At 44.6% G+C, this 20,827-nt stretch overlaps 1 protein-coding gene across 1 annotated transcript; it reads right to left on the minus strand.

The window, feature by feature from the left end:
• Window positions 1–14,210: 14,210 nt before the first annotated feature.
• On the minus strand, window positions 14,211–19,235 carry MMGT1 (membrane magnesium transporter 1). The gene is made up of 4 exons (XM_054039440.1): window positions 19,077–19,235; window positions 16,804–16,856; window positions 15,711–15,814; window positions 14,211–14,638 (listed from the first exon to the last, which is right to left on the minus strand). The coding sequence occupies exons 1-4, from the start codon at window positions 19,156–19,158 to the stop codon at window positions 14,476–14,478; spliced, it is 402 nt and encodes a 133-aa protein (XP_053895415.1). The 5' UTR covers window positions 19,159–19,235; the 3' UTR covers window positions 14,211–14,475.
• Between the last annotated feature and the right edge of the window lie 1,592 nt (window positions 19,236–20,827).

Consider the following 20,827-nt stretch of genomic DNA (forward strand, 5'->3'; position numbering starts at 1 on the left):
TATCATGGTCAGAAATACAGTCAAGGTCCTGAATTTAAAATATCTGATCTGTCAAGCAAAATACCCAGAGGGGTTAGTCATTAAGAGCATTGAGCCTCCCTCTATGGCCCTTTAAGATCATTAAAGTGTTCTACCCATTTCAAAAGACAGCAACCTATATTTTTAATAAGACAAAGGGAAAGGCATCCAGAATATTGATTCAAATTGCATAGTCTGTATTCAGAATTTGGTGTTTACCTTGACAAGAGGTGGCCACATTAAGCTCGTCTTTCTGCTTTTTAACTTTGTTCAGACTGATTTGGAATCTCCTGCCTGACCAAGTGAACAATATCTTTTGTTATTTCCGACTAGCTTAGTAAGTTGTAAATAGCAGGGGGAGGGGATTTTTTTTTTTTTTAACAAGTACAAGTTGATATGGATGGAAAGGTTAAAGGAGAAGAGTTCTTGTTAAAATCAGGTATGAACTTATCCAAGAAAGAAGTGAGACACACCTTCAAAAATAAACCCTGCTAATGAGAGTCTTGTAGACTAATGGTAAAGTAGGAAAAATCCAGTTCAACCAGGCATCCAAAATACACATGCCTCAGCTGTGTCATGAACTGAGTGTAACTCTAGGACAACCAGCTAGATAAATGCCGGAGTGTTTAGAGAAATAAAAGGCAGTGCTTATCTGAAAGCCCAGTCTGCTTGATGTCAGCCATGAAAATCCCCCAGTGGGGGGAAAATATGTGGGGAACAACTTAAGACTCTGTAAGAAGAATAAATAACGTTGCAGAGCACAGAAAGTAGATCCACAAGACAAATATAACCCCAAGCTTCACACTGTGTATTTGACTGCTGGATGCAATTGGGACTGTTAGAAAGGTCATTCTAGGCTCCGGCCATTCATTACAAGTCGAGTACACGGCTCCAAAAGCGGCAGCTGCATCCTAGAGAAACCAGTAATTTGTCTGCCTATGTAGACAGTGTCTTTGTGCAACATTATGATAGTCCCCAAAGAAAGGATCAGGATGTTGCCCGGGACTGCTAACCTATATAGGTAGTAAGGAAATGGGCTTCTGAAATCCACAAGTCCTTCCTCTGGGGTTTTTTGTTTTTTTTATAAAGCCCTTTGCTAGGTTGATGAACACTAAGGTTGCACTGTTAAAGTGAAATGTGAAAGGTCTGCTAACTTTGCCACATTAAATACACACACCTTGAAACACGATACAATTTGGCCAGATTGTGTAAGTGTATAGCTTACTGTTGCTAAGGGAGTATACCAATGGGCTGTTCAGTGTTTTGGAGCCTACTTTTCTTCATGTATCTTTTTGCATTCCCTGACCTTTTGCTTTAACGTGCACTCTCAGTGGTACATTAACTTTTTTACATCCTTTAGCACTTAAATTTTTTTTCCCCACCCAGGGAGACAAGCAAAAATAGTGCATCCTCTCTTCCGCCCTTCTCTGCACCCTCCTCAAGTCTTGATTCAAAAATGGCTGATGGGGACCACCTCCATACTTAATAAATAATTCCCTGGAAAGCTTCAGTGCAGAAGAGGACTCTCTTTCAAAGTTAGGAACAAGTGAAAATGCATGGAAACCAATTGGTACATTTAACTGTAGCATTTGCTACCAGCCAACGCAGTGGCAGCACCTTCAGGAAATGTGCTTTGTAAATAGACTGTCCTTGTCGTGAAGAGCCCGCCAGCCCACCTCTACTGAAGATGACACACCGAACGCCAAAGGAAGACCTGCAGATGGAAACAGCTGGGTAGGCAGGCTTTGTAAAAGGAGGGAGTTGATGGAAATGTTCAGCACACTGATCTAGAACAATGTTAATTCAAGGCCTGTAGGAAAGGACTTCATTCTAACTGAAATGGAGAAAGGCAGCATTCTTGTCCTACGACATTGGCCCTAGGGCCAGGGATAGAGGGAGTTTCAAACCTGGATCCACTCTACTGCCTTTTACAATTTCATTACCTCTGTCCTTCATTGCAGGGAAGGAAGGAAGGATGTGATATTCCAAACGTTTTCAGATTAGCAATGCAGCCTTGATAAAGGGCAAATGCAATTGGTAATGGAAACTACTCTTTCCATTAGACCGTTGCCCAACCATATCTCTGCTTTTTCCTTTTTCCCAGTCAAATGAGATCACTTGTTTCTATTTTTACCGTGAAACCTTCCACTGACAGCCTTTGTACTGATCTGCCTTCCCCTTCGTAGTAGGTACAACAGTGCTGCAACTCTTGTTTGGGTCTTCGGGTCAGGAAAAGCAGTTGATGTAAAGCGTTTTCCAGCTTAAAGTGCTCTAGCACATTTAAAATGTTCTTTCAAAATAAAACATACCAGCTAATTCTTGGACCTAAATGTGTGAATGTGACGCCTGCAGCAGTGGGTAGTTTGGAAAAGCAATGTATTCATGGCCCTGTTCATGCTACCTCGTGATAACCTTGTTTTGAGAAAATTTTCACACATGGCTAAGGCACAAGATGGTTGTAGTGCCCCATGCTTATCAGCCAGTTAAATAGTGATCTGTCTGCAATGGATAGGAAACCATACAGGCAGACTGTTGTGAAGCACAACGCTGTCCAAATCGTGTGTAGTTTTTAACGTTGCTGCTGGTGCTGCTTTATCCATAAACTTATGGCTAAGCCTAATCGAGAGCAGCTTGGTCTAGGGATGATCTGAGAAGGGAGTGGGGAGAGCATGGAAAACATAGCAATCACATGTTTGACCCTCTCTTTAAAAACTACTGTGTGTTATCTTGGGCAAGTCACTTCACCGCTTGCTTGTCTGTGCCAGGAAATATTTGTAAAGTTCTCGCTGTTGCTACTACTGATTCCGTTCCAACAGCGATGGTAACGGCAGAAGCCCTAGTGAACAGACGAGGCTCTACGTGGCTGCTAGCATTTTAATTGTCGTCTAACCTTGGTCATTGCAGGTCTGCTTAAAATCCCAGCATCCTCTGGCACCTTGCTAGTCCTCCCATAGCTAGAGCTGAAAGGTGGGAAGCTATTGCAAAATCAGAGAAATGTAGGGCGGGAAGGAACCTCAAGAGGTCAGCCAGTCCAGCTGCCTGTGCTGAGGCAGGACCAAGGAAACCAGGACCATCACGGACAGATGTTTGTCCACGCTGTTCCTAAAAACCTCCAATGCCGGGGATTTCATAACCTCCCTAGATAACACATGCCAGTGTTTAACGATCCTTTAGTTAGATTTTTTTCCTAATGTCTAATCTCAATCTTGTGCTGCAAACGGAGCCAATTGCTATTTGTCCTACACTGAGCAGACATAGATAAGATTTGAAGACTTACAATGCCTCCATCAGTCTTCTCTTCTCTAGACTAAACATGCCTAATTCTTTCAACCTTCATAAATCAGGTTTTCCAAACCTCTTATTTTCATTGCTCTCCTCTAGACTGACTCTCTCCAATTTGTTCACATCTTTCTTAATGTGTGCTGCCCAACATTGGACACACTACTCCAGCTCAGGCCTCATCAGTGCCGAGTAGAGCAGAATGATTGCCTTCTGTGTCTTCCCTCGGACACTCCTGTTAATAGATGTGGCGTTTGTGTTTTGCACATCAGAGTTGATCACGAATATAAGCCACCACTAACCTCCAGATCCTCTTCTGCAGTACTGCTGCGTGGATAACTATTCCCCATTGTGTAGTTGTGCATTTGATTTTTCCTTAAGTGCATTACTTAGCACTTGTCTTTATTGAATTTCATCTTGTTAATTTCAGACCAATGCTCCAATTTATCAAGATCACTCTGGAGTCTAATCCTGTCTTCCAAAGTGCTTGCGACCACTCCCAGCACGATGGTGTCTGCAGATTTTATAAGCATACTCTCCATTCCATCATCCAAGCTGTTAATGAAATTGAATAGTATTGGACCCAACACAGACCCCTGTGAGACCACACTTGATATATCCTCCCAGTCTGACAGCGATGATTACTCGTTGGGTACAGCCTTTCAATCAGTTGTGCAACCACCTTATAGTAATTGTATCCAGACCACATTTCCCTAGCTCACGTACAATGTTAAATGTAAAAGCATAAATAACCCACGGTATTCCATACACCCCCTGTGGGCAAGATAAGTTTAGTGAGAGCACCTTAACTTTGACACTAAAACAAAACGAAAAACGTGCACTGGCCTAGTGCATGCAATCATGTCTCCTCGAGCAGCTAGTCAGCTAGTCCCAGTGACTGCGCACCTTTTTATCTCTGTTAAAGTTTTTTTTCTTTCCATGAATCAAGCAACAGAAGCCAGTGGCTTTGGTGTTGAAAGTCCCAGGTTTGACTGACACTGACAAACACGAGTAAGGACTTCCCCCTCAACTCCAGGCCTAGCCCCTTTATGCAGCTGAACCTGCATAAACTAACTGGAAAAGCCACTTACCCAGGGGAGGAGTTTCCTGGCACAGGCACCAGCCTTAGGCAAAGCGTTGCAGGTTTTGGTATGAGGGGTGTGCTAGGGTGAGCTCAGAGGCATAGGCACACGATGGCTGGACCAGAGACTGCACTGGCCCCCAGAATTCAAGGGCACAGAAGAGATGTAAAACCTCCCTCTTCTCCTTAAGCCATGTGGCACACAATCATATGTACGTTTTTTTGTATGTTTATGCACCTGAGATCACTCATGCAAGGTTACAGTTTTAACACGGGGACGTTTCAGAGTAGCAGCTTATTTTAGGGAAGGTTATTGAAACCATTTATCTGATTTCACCATCTACTTCCAGTGCTGTGTAGTCAAACTTGCACAACTCGGCCACTCGGTAAAACCCAGAATTACAACAGCATCATAGGTAGTATTGCAAATGTGAATCGGACGTTTCCCACTGCAGGTACATATATTCACTGCAATGTAGCTATTTGCTAGTCCGGCTGCAGCCTAGTTTTTAGTGGGTATTGCCCCTTGAAGAGTTCCTTTTTGTTGACTAAATAAACCGCCCATGGTGTGCTCCAAAAGCTTTTTCCCCTGCTGAGATGAGCACTAGCTTTCTTACGGAGCCAATACAGGCTGCATCAGAACTAAAGCCAGTGGCCCAGATTCTGAACTTTTCATCTACAGGTGGAGATGCACCTTTATGCTTCCCATATTAAATACGTTCTTCAAAAAAACAAAAAACACCACCTATTTAAAATTATGGCACCCTATGTAAAGGCCTTAACTTGCTATGCTGCATTAAAGTCATTTCTATGAAACCAACATGCAAGCAATACGTTTGCTGCCAAGCGAAAACATCCACATGCGGAGAAGCGCATTGTTTGTCCCCATCTGTAAAATATTTGCCTAGCTCACAAGGGTATTGAAGCTTGATTGTCAAGTGCCAACTTTCTCTTGTGTGTGTCAGTCTGGGGTGTCTTTTGCTGTTTTCTCCCAGCTTTCTTGGAAATAGGTCCACTGTTGTGAGACAGCTGGGGGGAGAAGCGTTTCCAATTCAGACTGTGACCCATTTGCTCCATAGCTGCTGCCTTGGTGGTCATTAAACGCTGTACGGAGTGGGCTGGTGGGCTCAGATTTTCCATGCAGAGGGATTCTGTTGTGGAGCTGTCCAATTGACTTTACGCTGAGAGGGGGTGTGGCTGTGGGGAACTGCCTGTTGGAGGCTGGAGCTGGCTTTTGGTTAGATTTGTGAAAATACCTTTTCCCTCAGTAGTGGAGTGTGGTTTTTAATGTCTGAGGATAACGGTAAAGTTTGGGGTTCTTGCTTGTTTTTACATAGGTTCCAGGCTATGCTGAGTGTGATTATGTTGATCAGTATTCATTACATTGTCTAATTGCTGGCTGACTTGTGCCAAACTGCTAGTCTGTATATTGGAGTGCGTCAGGATGAAGAGATGCTTCAGGAACAGGGAAGTGTTTAAAAAACAATACTAAGATTAAAAGTGCTGAAAACATTCTGCTGCGTGAGTATTACAGTGCAGCTGCGCAATGGGAAATCAAATGGGTTCTTTACTAGCTATTTCCCAAGCTTTGCAACATATTAAATTCCTCAGTGCACAGCGGGCACCCTTAATTTTTTTTATTTTTAAGTGACCTGTCCAACTGCAGCCTGGCTCTCCAGATGCTTATGGAATAAGGAGGGGGAAGGCAGTTTTCACTTTTCCACAGTCAATTCTTTTTGAAAGTAGTGCTTTATAGACAGTCTCATGGCACCCTGCGAGATGGGAAGGGACTTGCCCATAGTCATGTGGCAGAGCTTATCACAGAACGCAGAAGCCAGGACTCCGGCCTCTTCTCTAGCCACTGTTCTCTCCCTGCTTGTTCGTGGTGTCTTTCAAAGGCACGGGGACAGTCAGTTGTGCACTGTGATGCACGTTGGCAAGAGTTCATCCATAATGAGCCCTATGTGCTTTCCCATTAGTGCAATGTTGAGCACCCTCAGCTGAGTACAATGCAACCAAGAGGATAAAACAGCAACGCGGGCAGCTGGGCAGGTAGATTGTCCAGTTCTGCTGTTGCATGACACTTCCAAAAGGAGGTGGCAGGTCAGCGTTGGCCTCACAGCAGATGTGCTGCTGTTCGGCTGGTGCACCCAGGAAACTTACTCTGAAGTTAAGCTTGTCTGGTGAGCAGTAATGAAAATCTGTCCAGACTGGGTTGTTTTTTGCTTCTTGCACATTCGGATTATTCCTAGCCTCGGAGCTGGCCTTAAGAGAGCACTCTGCGTTGCCAGGCAGGAAAATTGATACCACTGTAGCACCTATTTCCTTGCTCATTGGGAGCAGTATTCACAATCCTAGAATCTCAGGGTTGGAAGGGACCTCAGGAGGTCATCTAGTCCACCCCCCTGCTCAAAGCAGGACCAATCCCCAGACCGATTTTTGCTCCAGATCCCTAAATGGCCCCCTCAAGGATTGAACTCACAACCCTGGGTTTAGCATGCCAACGATCAAACCACTGAGCTACCCCTCCCCCCCTGAAACTGGGAGGGGAACAAGCAAAGAGCAGGGAAGTGACTTGCCCCAGGTCACATACAAGGTTAGTGGCAGAGCTGAGATTAGAACCCAAGTCCCCTGATTCCCAGCCCCCTGGTCTAGCCACTGTACCATGCTGCCCTGAGAACATTTCTGTTTCCCCTTTCCAGGTGTCTCAGCCAGTAAACTGACACCTTCTCTGTACTGTTTGTGGGGTTTTGCACAGTTGAAGTTTACACTAATAGTCTTGCAGCTAACCCTGGCTTCACATTCTCCTTACGCCAGTGCAGGTTTCAAACTGGGTTTTAGCTGCATCAGTGCAAGTCACTTTTGACACCAGAACACCATGTCTACACTCAGGGTTTGCAGTAATGCAGTTAGTTACACCTCGTGTAGACCAGGACTGGGATGCAGAATGGCAGTCATTAGCTACAGAAAGGTGGGGAGGGTACAGAGAGAGGCAGGGAGCCCTAAAGGAATTTTAAAAACCTTCTGGACATCTGCATTTTAGATGCATCTTGATTTTAAATCCACTTCTGGTCACCAGCCCCAGTCACTGCCCAAGCACACTTGATATTTCTCAGCCTTGGCAAATCTATTTTAAACAGCACGTGAATTATATTTTGCTAGTTTGGGGGCTTTTTGGTCTGGCATTAAAACGTACAAATGTATAGTGGAAATCCTTGAGAAGCTGAAATCGATCTGCCTTAACCTTTTGTAAAAGCTCTTCCAGGGGATGGCGGTTTTAAATCGACAGGGATTTTGTAGAACGCCAATTCTGTTTCCAGTTTGTTCACTGACCTAGTGGCCGCAGAGTACCACTCAGACTAAACACTCACTGCGTTCTCTGCACCCAGTCTTGCCCTAAAAGCAAGTCAGGGTACTTTGATCCCGCACACTAGCAGCAACGTTTGGGAGGTATTTGTTTGACATCCCGCTGGATGAGAGCTGTGGGGGAGTGTCTGGCTCCTTGCCAAGGAAGAAGGGCAAGTGGCTGGTGACCCATAAACACTGTGTGGCCTGGCTGTGCTTGTCTGAACTAACCAATTACTGCCCAGTCTCTAACCTCCCTTCAGGAGGATTGGATCCCTCTCCATTCGAGGCCCTTGGATATGCCAGCATTCATCTGGTTAGTGACCTCCACAGGGCAATGGAGAGGGGGCAGGAGCTCATGCCAATATTACTTGGTCCACCAATAACTAGCCAAGTGCTTTCATGCCCTTTTGGAACCTGGGCAGGAACCAGAGGGCAGTGATTGGTGGACCTTTTCTCTTGGGGAATGTCCTAATGGATGGACACCGTCAGGCTCCAGCTTGTGTGCCCTCTTGTTTAGCATGTCTGAGCTGTGGAGGGAGAGTGAGGCATTCAGATGTTGGGATGCTGTATGATAGGCATGAAAGGAGAATTCCTGTAACTTCAGAAAACTATGTAAACTTCATGACCTATTGGTATTTATCCTTCCCATATATACCCCATTCGACTCGCCTTTCGCCTGCCTGGATGGGCAGTGAGAGCCAGAACCGCCAGGCAGTCTAAAAGGTGTGAATCGAGCCCTCTTTTTAGAGAGAGGAGCCCCGTCAAATGCTGAGCCTGTTTGAAGAGGAGCGGAGACATTTGTAGAGATGGGCTGATTAACATACATACCAAACTGCTGCTCTTTCCAAAGGCGAGACGGATTGAAGTCACCAGTGGGCCTGGAGATTTGTAGCACAAGTGATTTTTATCTCCAACACAATAGTTAAGCATCCTCGTTAATTCTCCCTCCAACTGTTTCCACCAGTTATAGGGACTCCAGGGAACTGATCTTTGCCAGCAATTTTCCCTGCTGAAGGACCCTCCTGTTTCTAACCCTTTGAAAGCTGCAGTTGCCCTTCTACGCCCTGGTTACGCTGTCACTGCTGGGGTTCAGAGCGACTGAAAAAGGCAGTTAGGAAACTCCAGACCATGCGTTAAGCAACCATCTTAAAGTATCGCCAAGTTTTCCAGTACAGTCTTGTTTGACTTTTGATTAGAAACCCAGCTCTCTGCTAAACAGCTGATCTCTGCCTAACCCTTCCTCTTGTTGTTACACATAGTAGAATGCAGAGTTCTATGGTGCTAGCACAAAGCCGGGGCTCCAAGCACAATCCAAACCAAGTAACGGTTTGGAGGTAGGGTGAGCAGATGCCCTGCTACTCTCTTGGGAAGATCCCCTCTAGCTTTCCGACCAGCATATCCGAACCACCCAAGAAAAGCCTTTCCTCACAAGATCCATCCCAGAGCCAGTGCAAACTAGACCAAGGCTCTGGGGGCTGGATTTTCCCATCTGGTGTCATGTACACCAGCACAAGGTGGGTGAACAGTTACTAGTCTGATCTGGTAGTACACTACCTCCCACTTTGTACTGTGGCTCTCGCCATTCGGACAGTTTCGTTAATCAGACTGCAGCGCATTAGTGCCAGCGTGCAGAGCACATGAGCAGCAAAGCTCTGATCTCGGTTCCTCACTACTGAGTCTCTCTGAGTTAAGGAACTCCCAATAATAAGTCCAGCACCCACCTCCGCAGAGACTCAGCCCAGGCAGCAGCTCTGTCATGTGAGCTGAAAGGGAGCCTGCCTTTGGCAGAGGCACTGGGAGTTGTGCTTGGCTGGAATTTGCTCTGCACATTGCTTCATCGGTTGTTGTGTAAGCCTGGTAGTTACCCGAGTTTCTGTGGCTATTTCAAAATTCCAGTAACGCCCCTTTCATTGTCTGTCTGCACAGATTAAAAGGGGTGGCTCTCTGGCCTGGGGTCAGCTGGCAAGCCTCAGAAGTTGGCCCCATGTGGCCAATTTTGATATAGTAAGTCAAAAAGCCTGGCTGGGACTAATAATGTGTTTCAACCTGGCCCCAGGTAAAATATCCAAACGCTGAGTCTTTACTAGGCGGGTTTGTCGTGGACGTTTCCAGCTCCATTTCAGACCCACCTTTGAATCAGAGCTGTCGAGCCGGGTGGGCTATTTGGAGATTGCTGGCACCATAGTGTGAACTGTAGTTACGATTATGCTGCTATGTTTAAAAAGTGAGTAACTGTATAAAATAAACCCTCTTGTCCTGTTAAGGTCTGGGGACGGACATCTCAGAGGATGCTGAGATGTGGGGAGTTGTCCTTTCCCCCTGCTTTTAAAGTTGTTCTGATAAATCACCCAGGATGCCAGCAGTTGTTTGAGAGGCTTCAGTGTGAACTGCAAGGCGAAGTAAAGTAACTTGTGCCCCCAGGGCTGCGTCATAATGCAGGGAGCAGGTACAGGTTTTCCGCTTGTTTTAACATTCAAAATATCTCACTCCCTTTCCCTACACTCCTTTGGGATCACTAGAGGCACTGACTAGTGATGACAAGGCAGCTGTAACCCAAGCGGCAGCTCTCCCTGCCCCTTTGATGCTGCCTCCTAGGGTGCCTGTAGTCCAGCAATGGTGAAGCTGCACTAGGTTGGCAGGGCTCAGGCATTTAGCTGCTGTTTTCTGAGGCTGAACTGCCCCTGAATGGATTCCAACCACCAAAAAGGGCAAACAAATTCTCTGCAGGGCGGAAGCCCTGAGAGACTAAACCCCGGGAGAATGTTGAGGTCCATGGCTAAAGTACTAGTTCAGAGGCATGGGTTGTAGGGTTCTTCCCTCATCGATCTGGAGAAGAGGCAGTGAAGTGAATGCTGGAATGGGTTGAATTTGAATGGCCCTTCCACCAGGCCCAAGGAGGTAAAAATTAAACAGTGCAGGAGCACTTCAGCTTGAGAAGTCATTTGTGTCACCTGCTTACAAGTAAATAGTCACCAAAGATTTGACACCGAATAAGTAAGAGTCTAACACCCATCTCCCAGAGATCTAAACACTGCTCTGGGAAAATGGATTACAGCTGGGGGTGGGGGGGAGCATATACCAAGTACTAAAAATAAAGCCACACCAATTAAGGATTGTCTTTTGTTTTCCTGCACTAAAGAGATGTTTCCAGCTCTGTTACACTACAAACTCCTCCAGAGACTGTAATCGGTCTCAGTTATGACTACCAGAGCTGGAACCAAAAGACGAGTGTAATGAGTGGCTATTTTAGAGACATGTAAGTGTTCAGGCCTATTTGACCGATCTTTGAGAAAAGACACTTCTACCAGCTGTGGTCCATAGAAGAACCAATCCACCATAACAACCTGTACCAGAGGAGTGGGGGTATGAACTGGGAAGGTTTTCTCACAGAAACTATTGCCCATGTCCCATTGTTATTTGAAGGAACAGTTGATTGACAGCAGCACTTTTTTTTTTATCCAAGATAAATGTGGACCTACATTAAACAGTGAGGAGAGGGAAAGAGAACGCAGCAACACAGATGCTAATCTGGATTCAAATTGCAACCAAAAGAATAGAAATGCTCGTTAGTGGCCCCTCTTTAAGGGATTAATCTTTTGCAGTATTGAATAAAGCATGCTGCTTGAACAGAAATATGCCATGTACACTAGCCAAGTAGATACAAAGAGTAAAGGCACTGGAAGTATTTGGATGAGCTGGGGAACTATTTCTATTTGGCTCACTCAAAGCTTTTGATGGGGCAACATATTTTTGCTTCCTTGCCACTTTTTGAGAACAGAAAACGGTCTATAGCAACTTACGTATGAATGCCCCAGGGATAAATGCAACATAGCTGGTTTCCAGAGCAAATCCGCAATACTGCAGTGCCCCCTCTTCCGAATACTGTACTAAGGAGTGTGTTTGTACCTAAGGTGCTGAATGCAGATAGGGGATTTAATAGAGTGAAGGGAGTATAGTAAACGAAGATGAAGAGTGATGGCTCTATTGCAACCATGTTTAAAACTGTAGTTAAGCAAATTGAAATATTTTTCTTTGCTAATTTTACAGCATCCAAATACTATTGAATGTGATGAGCTAGATGTGGCTACACAGTTATGACCAGTGTTTATTTCTGGCCTTAGGAAGCAGGGGTGGGACTTTCCTCAACAACTCAGACACCAAGGAGACAAGATCTTGGGTGTACCTGCCTTCCAATGAGATTGCTCATCATTTAAATATAGTATTAACTCACATGTGAAGAGACTTTACTCAGAGTAAATATATATGACTCAGGCTGTTGAGATATAGTCTAGGAATGTTGAAGGCAGCCAGATAATGCAGGCCAAGGATTTAGTGATCCTAAAAGCTTGTTTAGCCACCAGGACATTGTGGTGGTCTGATTCCCTTTTTATGTATCTGACACAGTAATGGACAAGTGGCATGTAAGAACTTCATTGCAAAGATGCTACAGCCAAAGTAAGGTTATTAATTTCTTTAGAACTACTAGCGGGATAATTTCTTGATAACCCTCACTGACCTTGCTCTGACAAGGTGCAGGACAATTGGGAGAAAAATCACCACCAAAAGCTTTGTAAGGATATCTGTTCTTTATTGGACATTGCAAGATAAGAAAAAAATAATTTGTACAGCTTTGTGATATAACCATTGTTGCTAAAGAGTAAGGCTACTCCTCATGTGGTTAACAGGCCTGATGTAGCCACCAAGGTGCTTCGCAGCTCTCAAACTATGCAACATGGAGAGCTTGAGAAACAAACATTTGCTCCGAGCAGGACTCCAGACTTCACGTTGTAGTGCATTTTGCACTGAGTGGGCCTTCCAGTAGCATGAACATGGCCTCCCTAGATATGAACAGGTGAGCAGCCCTGCTCTACAAGACATTATGCAAATGGTACACTGCCAAACACAATTGAAATATCAGTCTGCTTGGCTGGTTACAGGGCTCTTGCTGTCTTTCTTCCTCTTCTTCTGTCATTAATCCAATGGCATGAGAACCTCATTCTATTTCCCATCCCACTGTTGCTCCTCCAGAGCTAGCAAGAGTCAAGATGGCTTAGGCATCAGTCTACATCCATTTCCTCCACATACCCTGCCAAGGCACAAAGCAGTCCTCTCCTTGTACACCAGCGCTGTACTTGACAATGGAAGTTTTAAGTTAAACAGGGCAACATGAGGCCTTTAGTGGTAGCAGCTATCGGTTAATCAAGTTTATTTGTGACTCCCAGGGAAGGAGAGACAATACACTTTAGGAAATAGCTCAGTGGATTGGAGATTAACGTTTAAATGACCAGAATACTCTTCCGAATATTTAACCAACCCAACGTGAAAATCATAACTACTCAGAGCAACCATCCATACTGCTGCTCTCACCCCTAGGGTCCCAGGCAATAGGATGGGCCAGCAGAAGGTGCTCAGTTTTCCATGGTGTTTTCCTACACTTTTTGCCTTTGAACTTTCAGATTGCTGGGTTGAATAAAATAGATTTTTAAAAATAAAAATATTGTAGGGTAAAAAGGCTGACTTGTATGCTGAGGTGAGAGATCTTCAAGGGGAAATATACAGAACTCTAGGTGGACCCGTAAAGCATCTCACACAATGCAAAGGGTCTTAGCTATGTCATGGAAGCAGAAGAGAAGCTTTCATTTACCAACGGGAAATGCCAGAGCTGGACAAAGTTTAACAGTAAAAACAACCTTTAAAAAAAAAATTAGAAAACAGAACTGGTTAAAGGCTGTCATGTTTTAAGAACGGATGCCCTCAAAACAGTTCTCTTAAGTCAGCTAATGGCTCAGAGGTAACAGTTTTGTTAGCTTAATTTGATGCTTCGGGGCTAGTGCCAGGTATAGTTATACTATGCCCACTTAACCCTCTTTCCTGTGCTAATCCCTATAGCACCTTATTATTGGAAAACACAGAATGCGTTAAAATGGATATTTGTCTTAATACTTATGAAAACTGCTTCTTAGAATGCATGAAAGAAACTAGTTTCTGGTGCCATTTATGGTACTGAAACACTACTCAGCCATTTCATGAATGTTCCTGTATACATAAGCAAAGAGCAATACACATACAGTGAATAAACAAGCTGAACATATTAGATTATCCAGAAAGAAGCAAGCCGTCTCTTCCATACATATACCAGATGTAGAGTCCCAGATAATTTTGGGAGGAGGAGAAACGAAGAGTTAAAAAACCTGTTAGACATAACCACTTTTTTCTAGCATTGTAAGAATGAAAGCATTCTTTTGAGTTTCACAAACATACACCAAAAGGTGCATTTTAGACATTCTAGAAACAGGAGACGGATAGCTTCCTCTCCTCTATCTTTTCATGCTACAGTGCACCCATGGTTTCTGAAGGAGTTCCATAAAGGGTAATGCCAGCAAACCAAGAAAATAAATAGCACTAAAGCATTCCCTCTTTTTAAACAATATTCATTGCAATAAAAACTTATTTGCCTTTTTTTAAGCATAGGAATAGTTTTAAATGAAAAAATCAACCGCAACATTGTTTAATATATGAAAGTTCAAAGATGTTTCACAGCATAATTGTAGCAATAATTTACACTCCATTGCCAAGTCAATTCAGTCATTTTCATTAACAGTGTACAAAGAAGGTCCTTAGTTATATATATATTTTATAAAGTCTGGAAGATCAATATAAATACTGCTCCAGAAATTAAAAAAAGTGTTTACACCCCCAACTCCAATATTACATCTCAGTGTCCTGTTCTATTATAATCTGTAAAAATCTTAACGGCGCAGAGGTTCAAGTTTTCGTAACTTCAGTGATGCGCTGGATGACAAAGCATCTTGGTTTGAAGAAGAATTCACTATATCTGGAGACTGGAACAATACTCTACCACGATGATTAAATACGTAAAAAGATGGATGGTTCCTTAATGTGTCAAATGTCCTTAAAATAAACATGAAAAATGAAATTAATGTGGCTTTAGAATGATCATCTGATGAAAGTCACTCTTGGAAACACCAGATTTTTACAAACAGACAGAAAAATAAGTAAGTGCTGTTACCAAATGGCAGAGGTGCCAAGCCTCTAGATCTTACGCAAATTCCCTATGCCATAACACAAACGTTAAGAATTTTAAAGACAAGATGGTAGTGTTACAGAGATATAGATATGCATACAGAAAACACCCACATCATTAATAAACTTTACTCTCCCTTCTATAGTTTCCTTATGTACAAGTGTTAATAACTACCCACAAAATATCACCCATATTCCTCCTCCCTTTGACTTCGCCTCAGTCAAAATCCATACTCATGCCTCAGTGCTAATAATGCTGAGCGCCCTTAATTCTCACACACTTCTTAGCACTTCACATTCAGGCCCCCTTATGCTGCCTCTTTCATGGATTTACTTAAGTCCCATATTATTCAGACTACTCTCTATAGGAGCAGCTTTTCTGCCCATCTGACTTCCTATCCACCTCAAAATTCAATTCAAAACCCTTCACAGATTTATACAATTCAATTCAGCATTTCTATAGCATTTAACTAATTCATCATCAGCACCTTTAGGAGGGGGGTACGTGTTATCCCTATTTACTGATGTGAAAACTCACGCAGAGATGGTTGGAGATAAGAGCTTCTGCCTCCCAGTCCCCTGCTGAGACCAGTGGACAGGAGTAGTTCTGTAACCTCATATCTCCCTGTTCCTCACCTGCTCACTCCACTACTCCAACTCTGAGGTGGCCCAGAGGAAGGAGCCAAGGAGGGGCAGAAAGTGTCCCAGTCACTGCTGTAGCCTCATCTTATCTAGAACACTACATCCCACAGCCAGACATTGTGTGGTGGCTTCCTGGCTCTGCCTGTCCTTCCCAACATCACATTTACAGCAGGCTTGCAAGAAGGCATGAGCTAAAAAGGAGAACATTTCTGGGGCTGCAATTTCACAGGACATGCTGAGTTTATTTATAAAGCAACAGGAAAAAGTGTGTTAACGAACAGAAAGAACCCCAACATACTTATTTTTTAGTTCTGAAGTGGCATCCATGTCTTTAAATTCTCCTGCAATATGTACTATTCCATAACACGCAACTGCAAAGGCCAACAGTGTCTGAAGAACTATCTGCAACAGAGAGAGATACAATACACCACACAGAGGTTGCTAAACAATATAAGAGAACCCTTGTACAAAATTCTCATCTTTTATTCTCTGTTTTGCTCACAGTTGTCTTACACAATAAGCACTTACACATTTTTCAACCAGAGATCTAGGAAACTGGGCAAATAATTTTATCCCCATTTTAGTGAGGGGAGGAAATTGAGGCACAAGGATTAAGTAGCTACCCAAGGTAGCACTGCAAGTCAATAGCGGAAGCAGGAACAGATGGGGGATTTCCTGGTACCCACCCTGTACCCTCTGAACTAGATCAAGCTGCCTGGCAGAGTTCTTTAGGCAGATTCTGTATTCCTCACAGCAGTCAGAATCACTGTTCTGTGCACTCAAATTACTGCTTTAACAGGAAGAATCTAGTACTCAGACAAATTATGTAACCTCCATAACACTGTCAACAAGGATGACAACTGGGCATGACCTCTGAAGTCCACTTCTGCACGTCATTTTCTTATTGGTCAATCAGGAAAGTAAGATACAATTAAAATCAGAAATAAGAAAATTGAAGTAAATGAAACAGGTTGTGCTGGGATAACAGCAGTACACAATAGTATTGAATAAACAAATGTCAGCCAACAAAAGCCAGAGGGAGACAGATGTTTATGCTGCAGAGTATAAGAGACTTATGCAAGGATTTTCCAAGTTCCAGCGACAGAAGCCATGGAATTCCTGGAGGAGACGTTTCACCAACAGTTCTAAAGAAGCAGAAGGAAGTCAGAGCTTATTCTGATTTTCAAACGCTCTTTGTAAGAGCTGTAACACATTACTGGACATTAGGACTGGTATGTGAAACATTCTCAGGCAGAATGAGAATGTGAAAGATTTAATGATTAATATTCAGTTATTCAAATTAAAAAAAAAATTAACAGGAACGAAAGCAAGAGACCAAACTATATTATTAGTCTTAAATCTTCCAAACACAATGAAAATGTATAACTTACATCTATCGGTAATGTTTCATCTTCCTTTTCTGTTAATCTCATATAGGAACGATCTATAAAGTAAAGACATACTGGTAAGTTAATTTTTTTTGTAATAAGGCAAATCAATATAAATTCCAGGAGTGTTTGGGTTTCTATGTATTATGCCATGGACTATTAACTCCCAGTAACTCTGCCATTTTTAATCTTGTTTCCACATTTGTTTCCTCAGACAGCATATCTGATCTTCCAAACCTGCCTTGATAAATAATTTCAGCAATAATTTAATCTTTCTGCATGAGAGCGAAAAGGGTGGAAGAGGGCTGATGATGGGGCACGCATATGCAGGAAGAATTCTCTATGAACACCAGATATTGCTACTCAAACTGTAGTGCAGCCAGCACTCTCACAAAGCTACTTCAGCAGAAGGAATTAGATGTTCTATTTTATTGCAATATATATAGCCACTGTTCCCTATTGAACTTATCTAAATTGGTCATCATTACTAGTAAACTGAAGAGCATGTTTCTGCACAAGACCATCTTCAATTGCTTTACTACTTCAGCATCAGACTACTACATTTAATAAATGATTCCTTCTTGTATACCCTTAGGGCATTGTATATAATATCTACATGGAATACTATTGCACATGAATCACAAATCTCTTACAGAATTCTTCAAAAATGGGTACACTTTCCAGATGGGTTGGCTATAACCCATGGAGGTACTAGAACTGTGTGTAAAGAAGGATTGTTGAGGAATTATTTGTAAATGTTATACTTACTAGCCTAATTCTACTGACATCCACTAAGTCACAAGAGGTAGAAATTTAGCTCATTACTGTTAATTATTTTTCATTCTATTCAGAGGTATGTGTAGTGTGGAATTTTAAAAGCACATTTTGCATTAACTTAATCTGTCATAACATTCAGATAACTCTGGGTTCTAAAGGATACACCTTTTTCTGAATTATAAACATCATCCTAACTGGTTTACTCCATCTTAGTCACTGGGAGATGCACCCACTTACACGAAGGCTGAATTTGATCCACTGTGCGCTAAGAGTTGAAATAATGTGGCCATCTTCTCTAGCATCTTCAAATACTCTTGGCAAAATGGTTCTCTTGCCACGGATTGGAAACTGCACTGTAGCAGTTGCTGTGGTCAGACGCTGACTAGTACTCCAAATGCATTGCTATGCCAAGGAACTAATGCAGCACTGACAAATGGTAGCTTCAAGCTTTAATACCTCACAAACCATCAAGGTTAAATAGTGTTTGCTTCTAGCACGGGCATGTGGAAAGATACTCAACCTTTAAATCATATAATACTAGTTGTTGGCATGTTCCCCAATCTCCCCACCTCAATTCTGAGATGATTTAGCATCTGGCGTCTCAAAAACCCACTAGTGAAAAACAGTATTTTAAAGACATTGAAAACTTGGAATTACAAAGATAATCATAGATAGTAATCAGAAGTATGTAATTTTCAGGTTTGTCATCTACCACAGCTAAAACCATTTTGATGGATCAGAATAAATGTTTTCAGGGAACAGTAATTTTTCCCAGCAAGGGTCCTGGATTAGTGATCAAAAAAAATTATTGGATCTCTGACTGCATAAGCAAGCATTTATGGAGAAAGGATACGGTTTTGCTTTAAACATATTAATGATATCTATTAAACAAACGTAAAATGCCCTAAAAAGAGATTAGCTACATTCTACAAATTCTTTTCCTACACAGAATATATTAAAAATGGACTCTGAGCGGTAATCACAGCTTGGTGCTGTATTCCCCCCCCCGCTTCTCCTTCCCTTGCCCCAGCCCCCACTGCTGGAAATGCAAATGGCTTGAGGTCCAGTGACTCCTCAATAACAACGTGGTCCTCTATTGCCCTTCTGAACCTCTCTCCCCTTGATTAACTCCACCCCATCCCCGCATGTCATCCTGACACCCACTATCGCCCTGGTCCAGCTCCTGCATCCCAGATCTCACCCCATCAGCTCGGGGCACTCAGATTTCATCCTCCCTCCAAGCCCCCCTCACATCCCTTGGTCCCCTCCAAGCCGCCCCCTGCTCGCCCCCCGATCCCTTCCCATCCCCTGCTCTCCCCGCGAGCCGCCCCCACATCCCCTGCTGCCCGCGCAGGGAGCGTGGGGGAGGAGGGCACCGGGACCGAGGGTGGCTATGGGGATAGGACCCCCGCCCCGGGCAGCTGCCCCTCTCACCCACCCCGGCTCCTGGCCCGCGGCGCTCCCGGCCCGGGTGTCCGCGCGGGGCCCCGCTCACTCACGCTGCGCGGCGGAGAAGGCCGCGTGGGCCAAGGCGAAGAGTCCGATCCCCACCAGCCCCTTCCACAGCGAGGCGGCCGCCATTGTCCCCCACGGGCCACGGACACCCTCCCCTCCTCAGCCCGGGCGGCCACCGCCAGGGGCGCCCGCAACGCGACCGGCGCGCGGAGATGGCGTCACTACTGAGAGGGCCCAGAAGGCCGACCGTGATAGGAGGACGGGCAGGGCCATAGGTCGAGAGGCGGGGCCAAGCGAGATACGTGGCGGGGGGCAGGTCATAGGTCGAGAGGTGGGGCGCAGGGTCAGGTTCGCGCTGCGGCGCATGCGCATTCTAGCCCGGGGCTGGTGGCGCCGGGAGAGGAGGCTGCTCCTGGCCGCGGCGCCTTCCAGGGCGCAGCCTCCCCTTAAAGCGGGGGCGGCGTCCGGGGCCCGCCCCTGCGCCGCCCCTATAGGGCCTCGGCCCCCCAGCTCTGCCCGCCCGGCCCCGCTGCGGAGGGGGGGATGCGTCCCCGGCAGCCCCTGGCCGGGAGCCGCTGCTCCCCTGCCTCCCAACCAGCGCGGCCCGGCTGTCAGCCCGCGGGCTGGGGCGGGGCAGCAGCCCCAGAGCTGCCTCCCCCCGCAGCGTGCCCCGGCCCGGGCCGGATCGCTGCGGGGTTGGGGGCGAGACGAGAGTTGGGTCCCCGAGTCCTGGGCGCCTCCGCAGACCAGTGTGCTGGACGGGGGGGTTGTGGCACAGGCACTAGGGATAACCCCCCACCAAACTGACTTCACATCTGGCTCGGAACCGCTTCTGAACCTGGAGGTGGCAGGCAGCAGTTGCTACTTAAGGGCCGGCAACCTGGGGGCTGGTTGTGTTTTAAGGCATGGAGGCAGCCATATGGGAGGTAATGCCCAGGCAGGTACAACAGGCTTTTACCTTAACCCTACAGGATAGGAGGTTGCCCCACAAGCATTCATCTTCTACTCCCAATGCATGATCATCCCGCTAAGCCTCCCCACACCTTTATCCCAGTTTAATCACAGACACACTATGTTAATGTGTATTCATTTTTGAGCCTCCAGGTTTCTCCCACTTTCTATGCACAAACCAATGATTATTTGATAGCTTCTCTCTACTATCAGGGGGTAGCCATGTTAGTCTGTATCTACAAAAACAACAAGGAGTCCGGTGGCACTTTAAAGACTAACAGATTTATTTGGGCATAAGCTTTTGTGGGTAAAAAAACCCACTTTGTCTTTAAGGTGCCACTGGACTCCTTGTTGTCTTCTCTCTACTGTTTACTCAGGGGACATGGTAGCACTTTGCCCTCCCTCATTATTTTTGTTCTGATATTAAACAAAAAACAGACAGTTATGGGGACCGGTAAAGGATTATGGAGATTTTGTGAACCAGAGGTTTAAGAAGATGGCTATGAGAGTGATGTGTTTGTGTTAAAAAATAGCCAGGCACTAAAAATGCCATCTCCTGTTTCCCTGACTTCTTTCATAATTCAGACTGTTTTACAAGAAATAATTCTGAGCACATCTTTTTTAAAAAAAAACCTCACTTTTCAGAATTATAATTTCATCCTAATCAAATTTGAAATTAGTTATGAGAACTTCTTGGGGCTACCCTTTATCTCCCACTTGGATAAATGTATCATTGTAGGTACATGTCTGCTTTGTTGTCTCTGCATACGTAGGCCCATTAAATCAATGGGAGTTCTAGCAGTGCGGAGTGTAGGATTAGGTTTGTAGTCTTTTCTCAAAAAAC

The sequence above is a fragment of the Malaclemys terrapin genome, chromosome 9, assembly GCF_027887155.1.
Source record: "Malaclemys terrapin pileata isolate rMalTer1 chromosome 9, rMalTer1.hap1, whole genome shotgun sequence".
Taxonomy (NCBI): domain Eukaryota; kingdom Metazoa; phylum Chordata; order Testudines; family Emydidae; genus Malaclemys; species Malaclemys terrapin.

Coding starts and splice junctions, on each gene's coding strand:
- MMGT1 (XM_054039440.1), bottom strand. CDS start 19,158: ATGGCGGCCGCCTCGCTGTGGAAGGGGCTGGTGGGGATCGGACTCTTC. Junction 15,815..16,803: donor ATGAAACATTACCGATAGAT/GTAAGTTATACA, acceptor TCTCTGTTGCAG/ATAGTTCTTCAGACACTGTT. Junction 14,639..15,710: donor ACTTCAGAACTAAAAAATAA/GTATGTTGGGGT, acceptor GTTTATTTTAAG/GACATTTGACACATTAAGGA.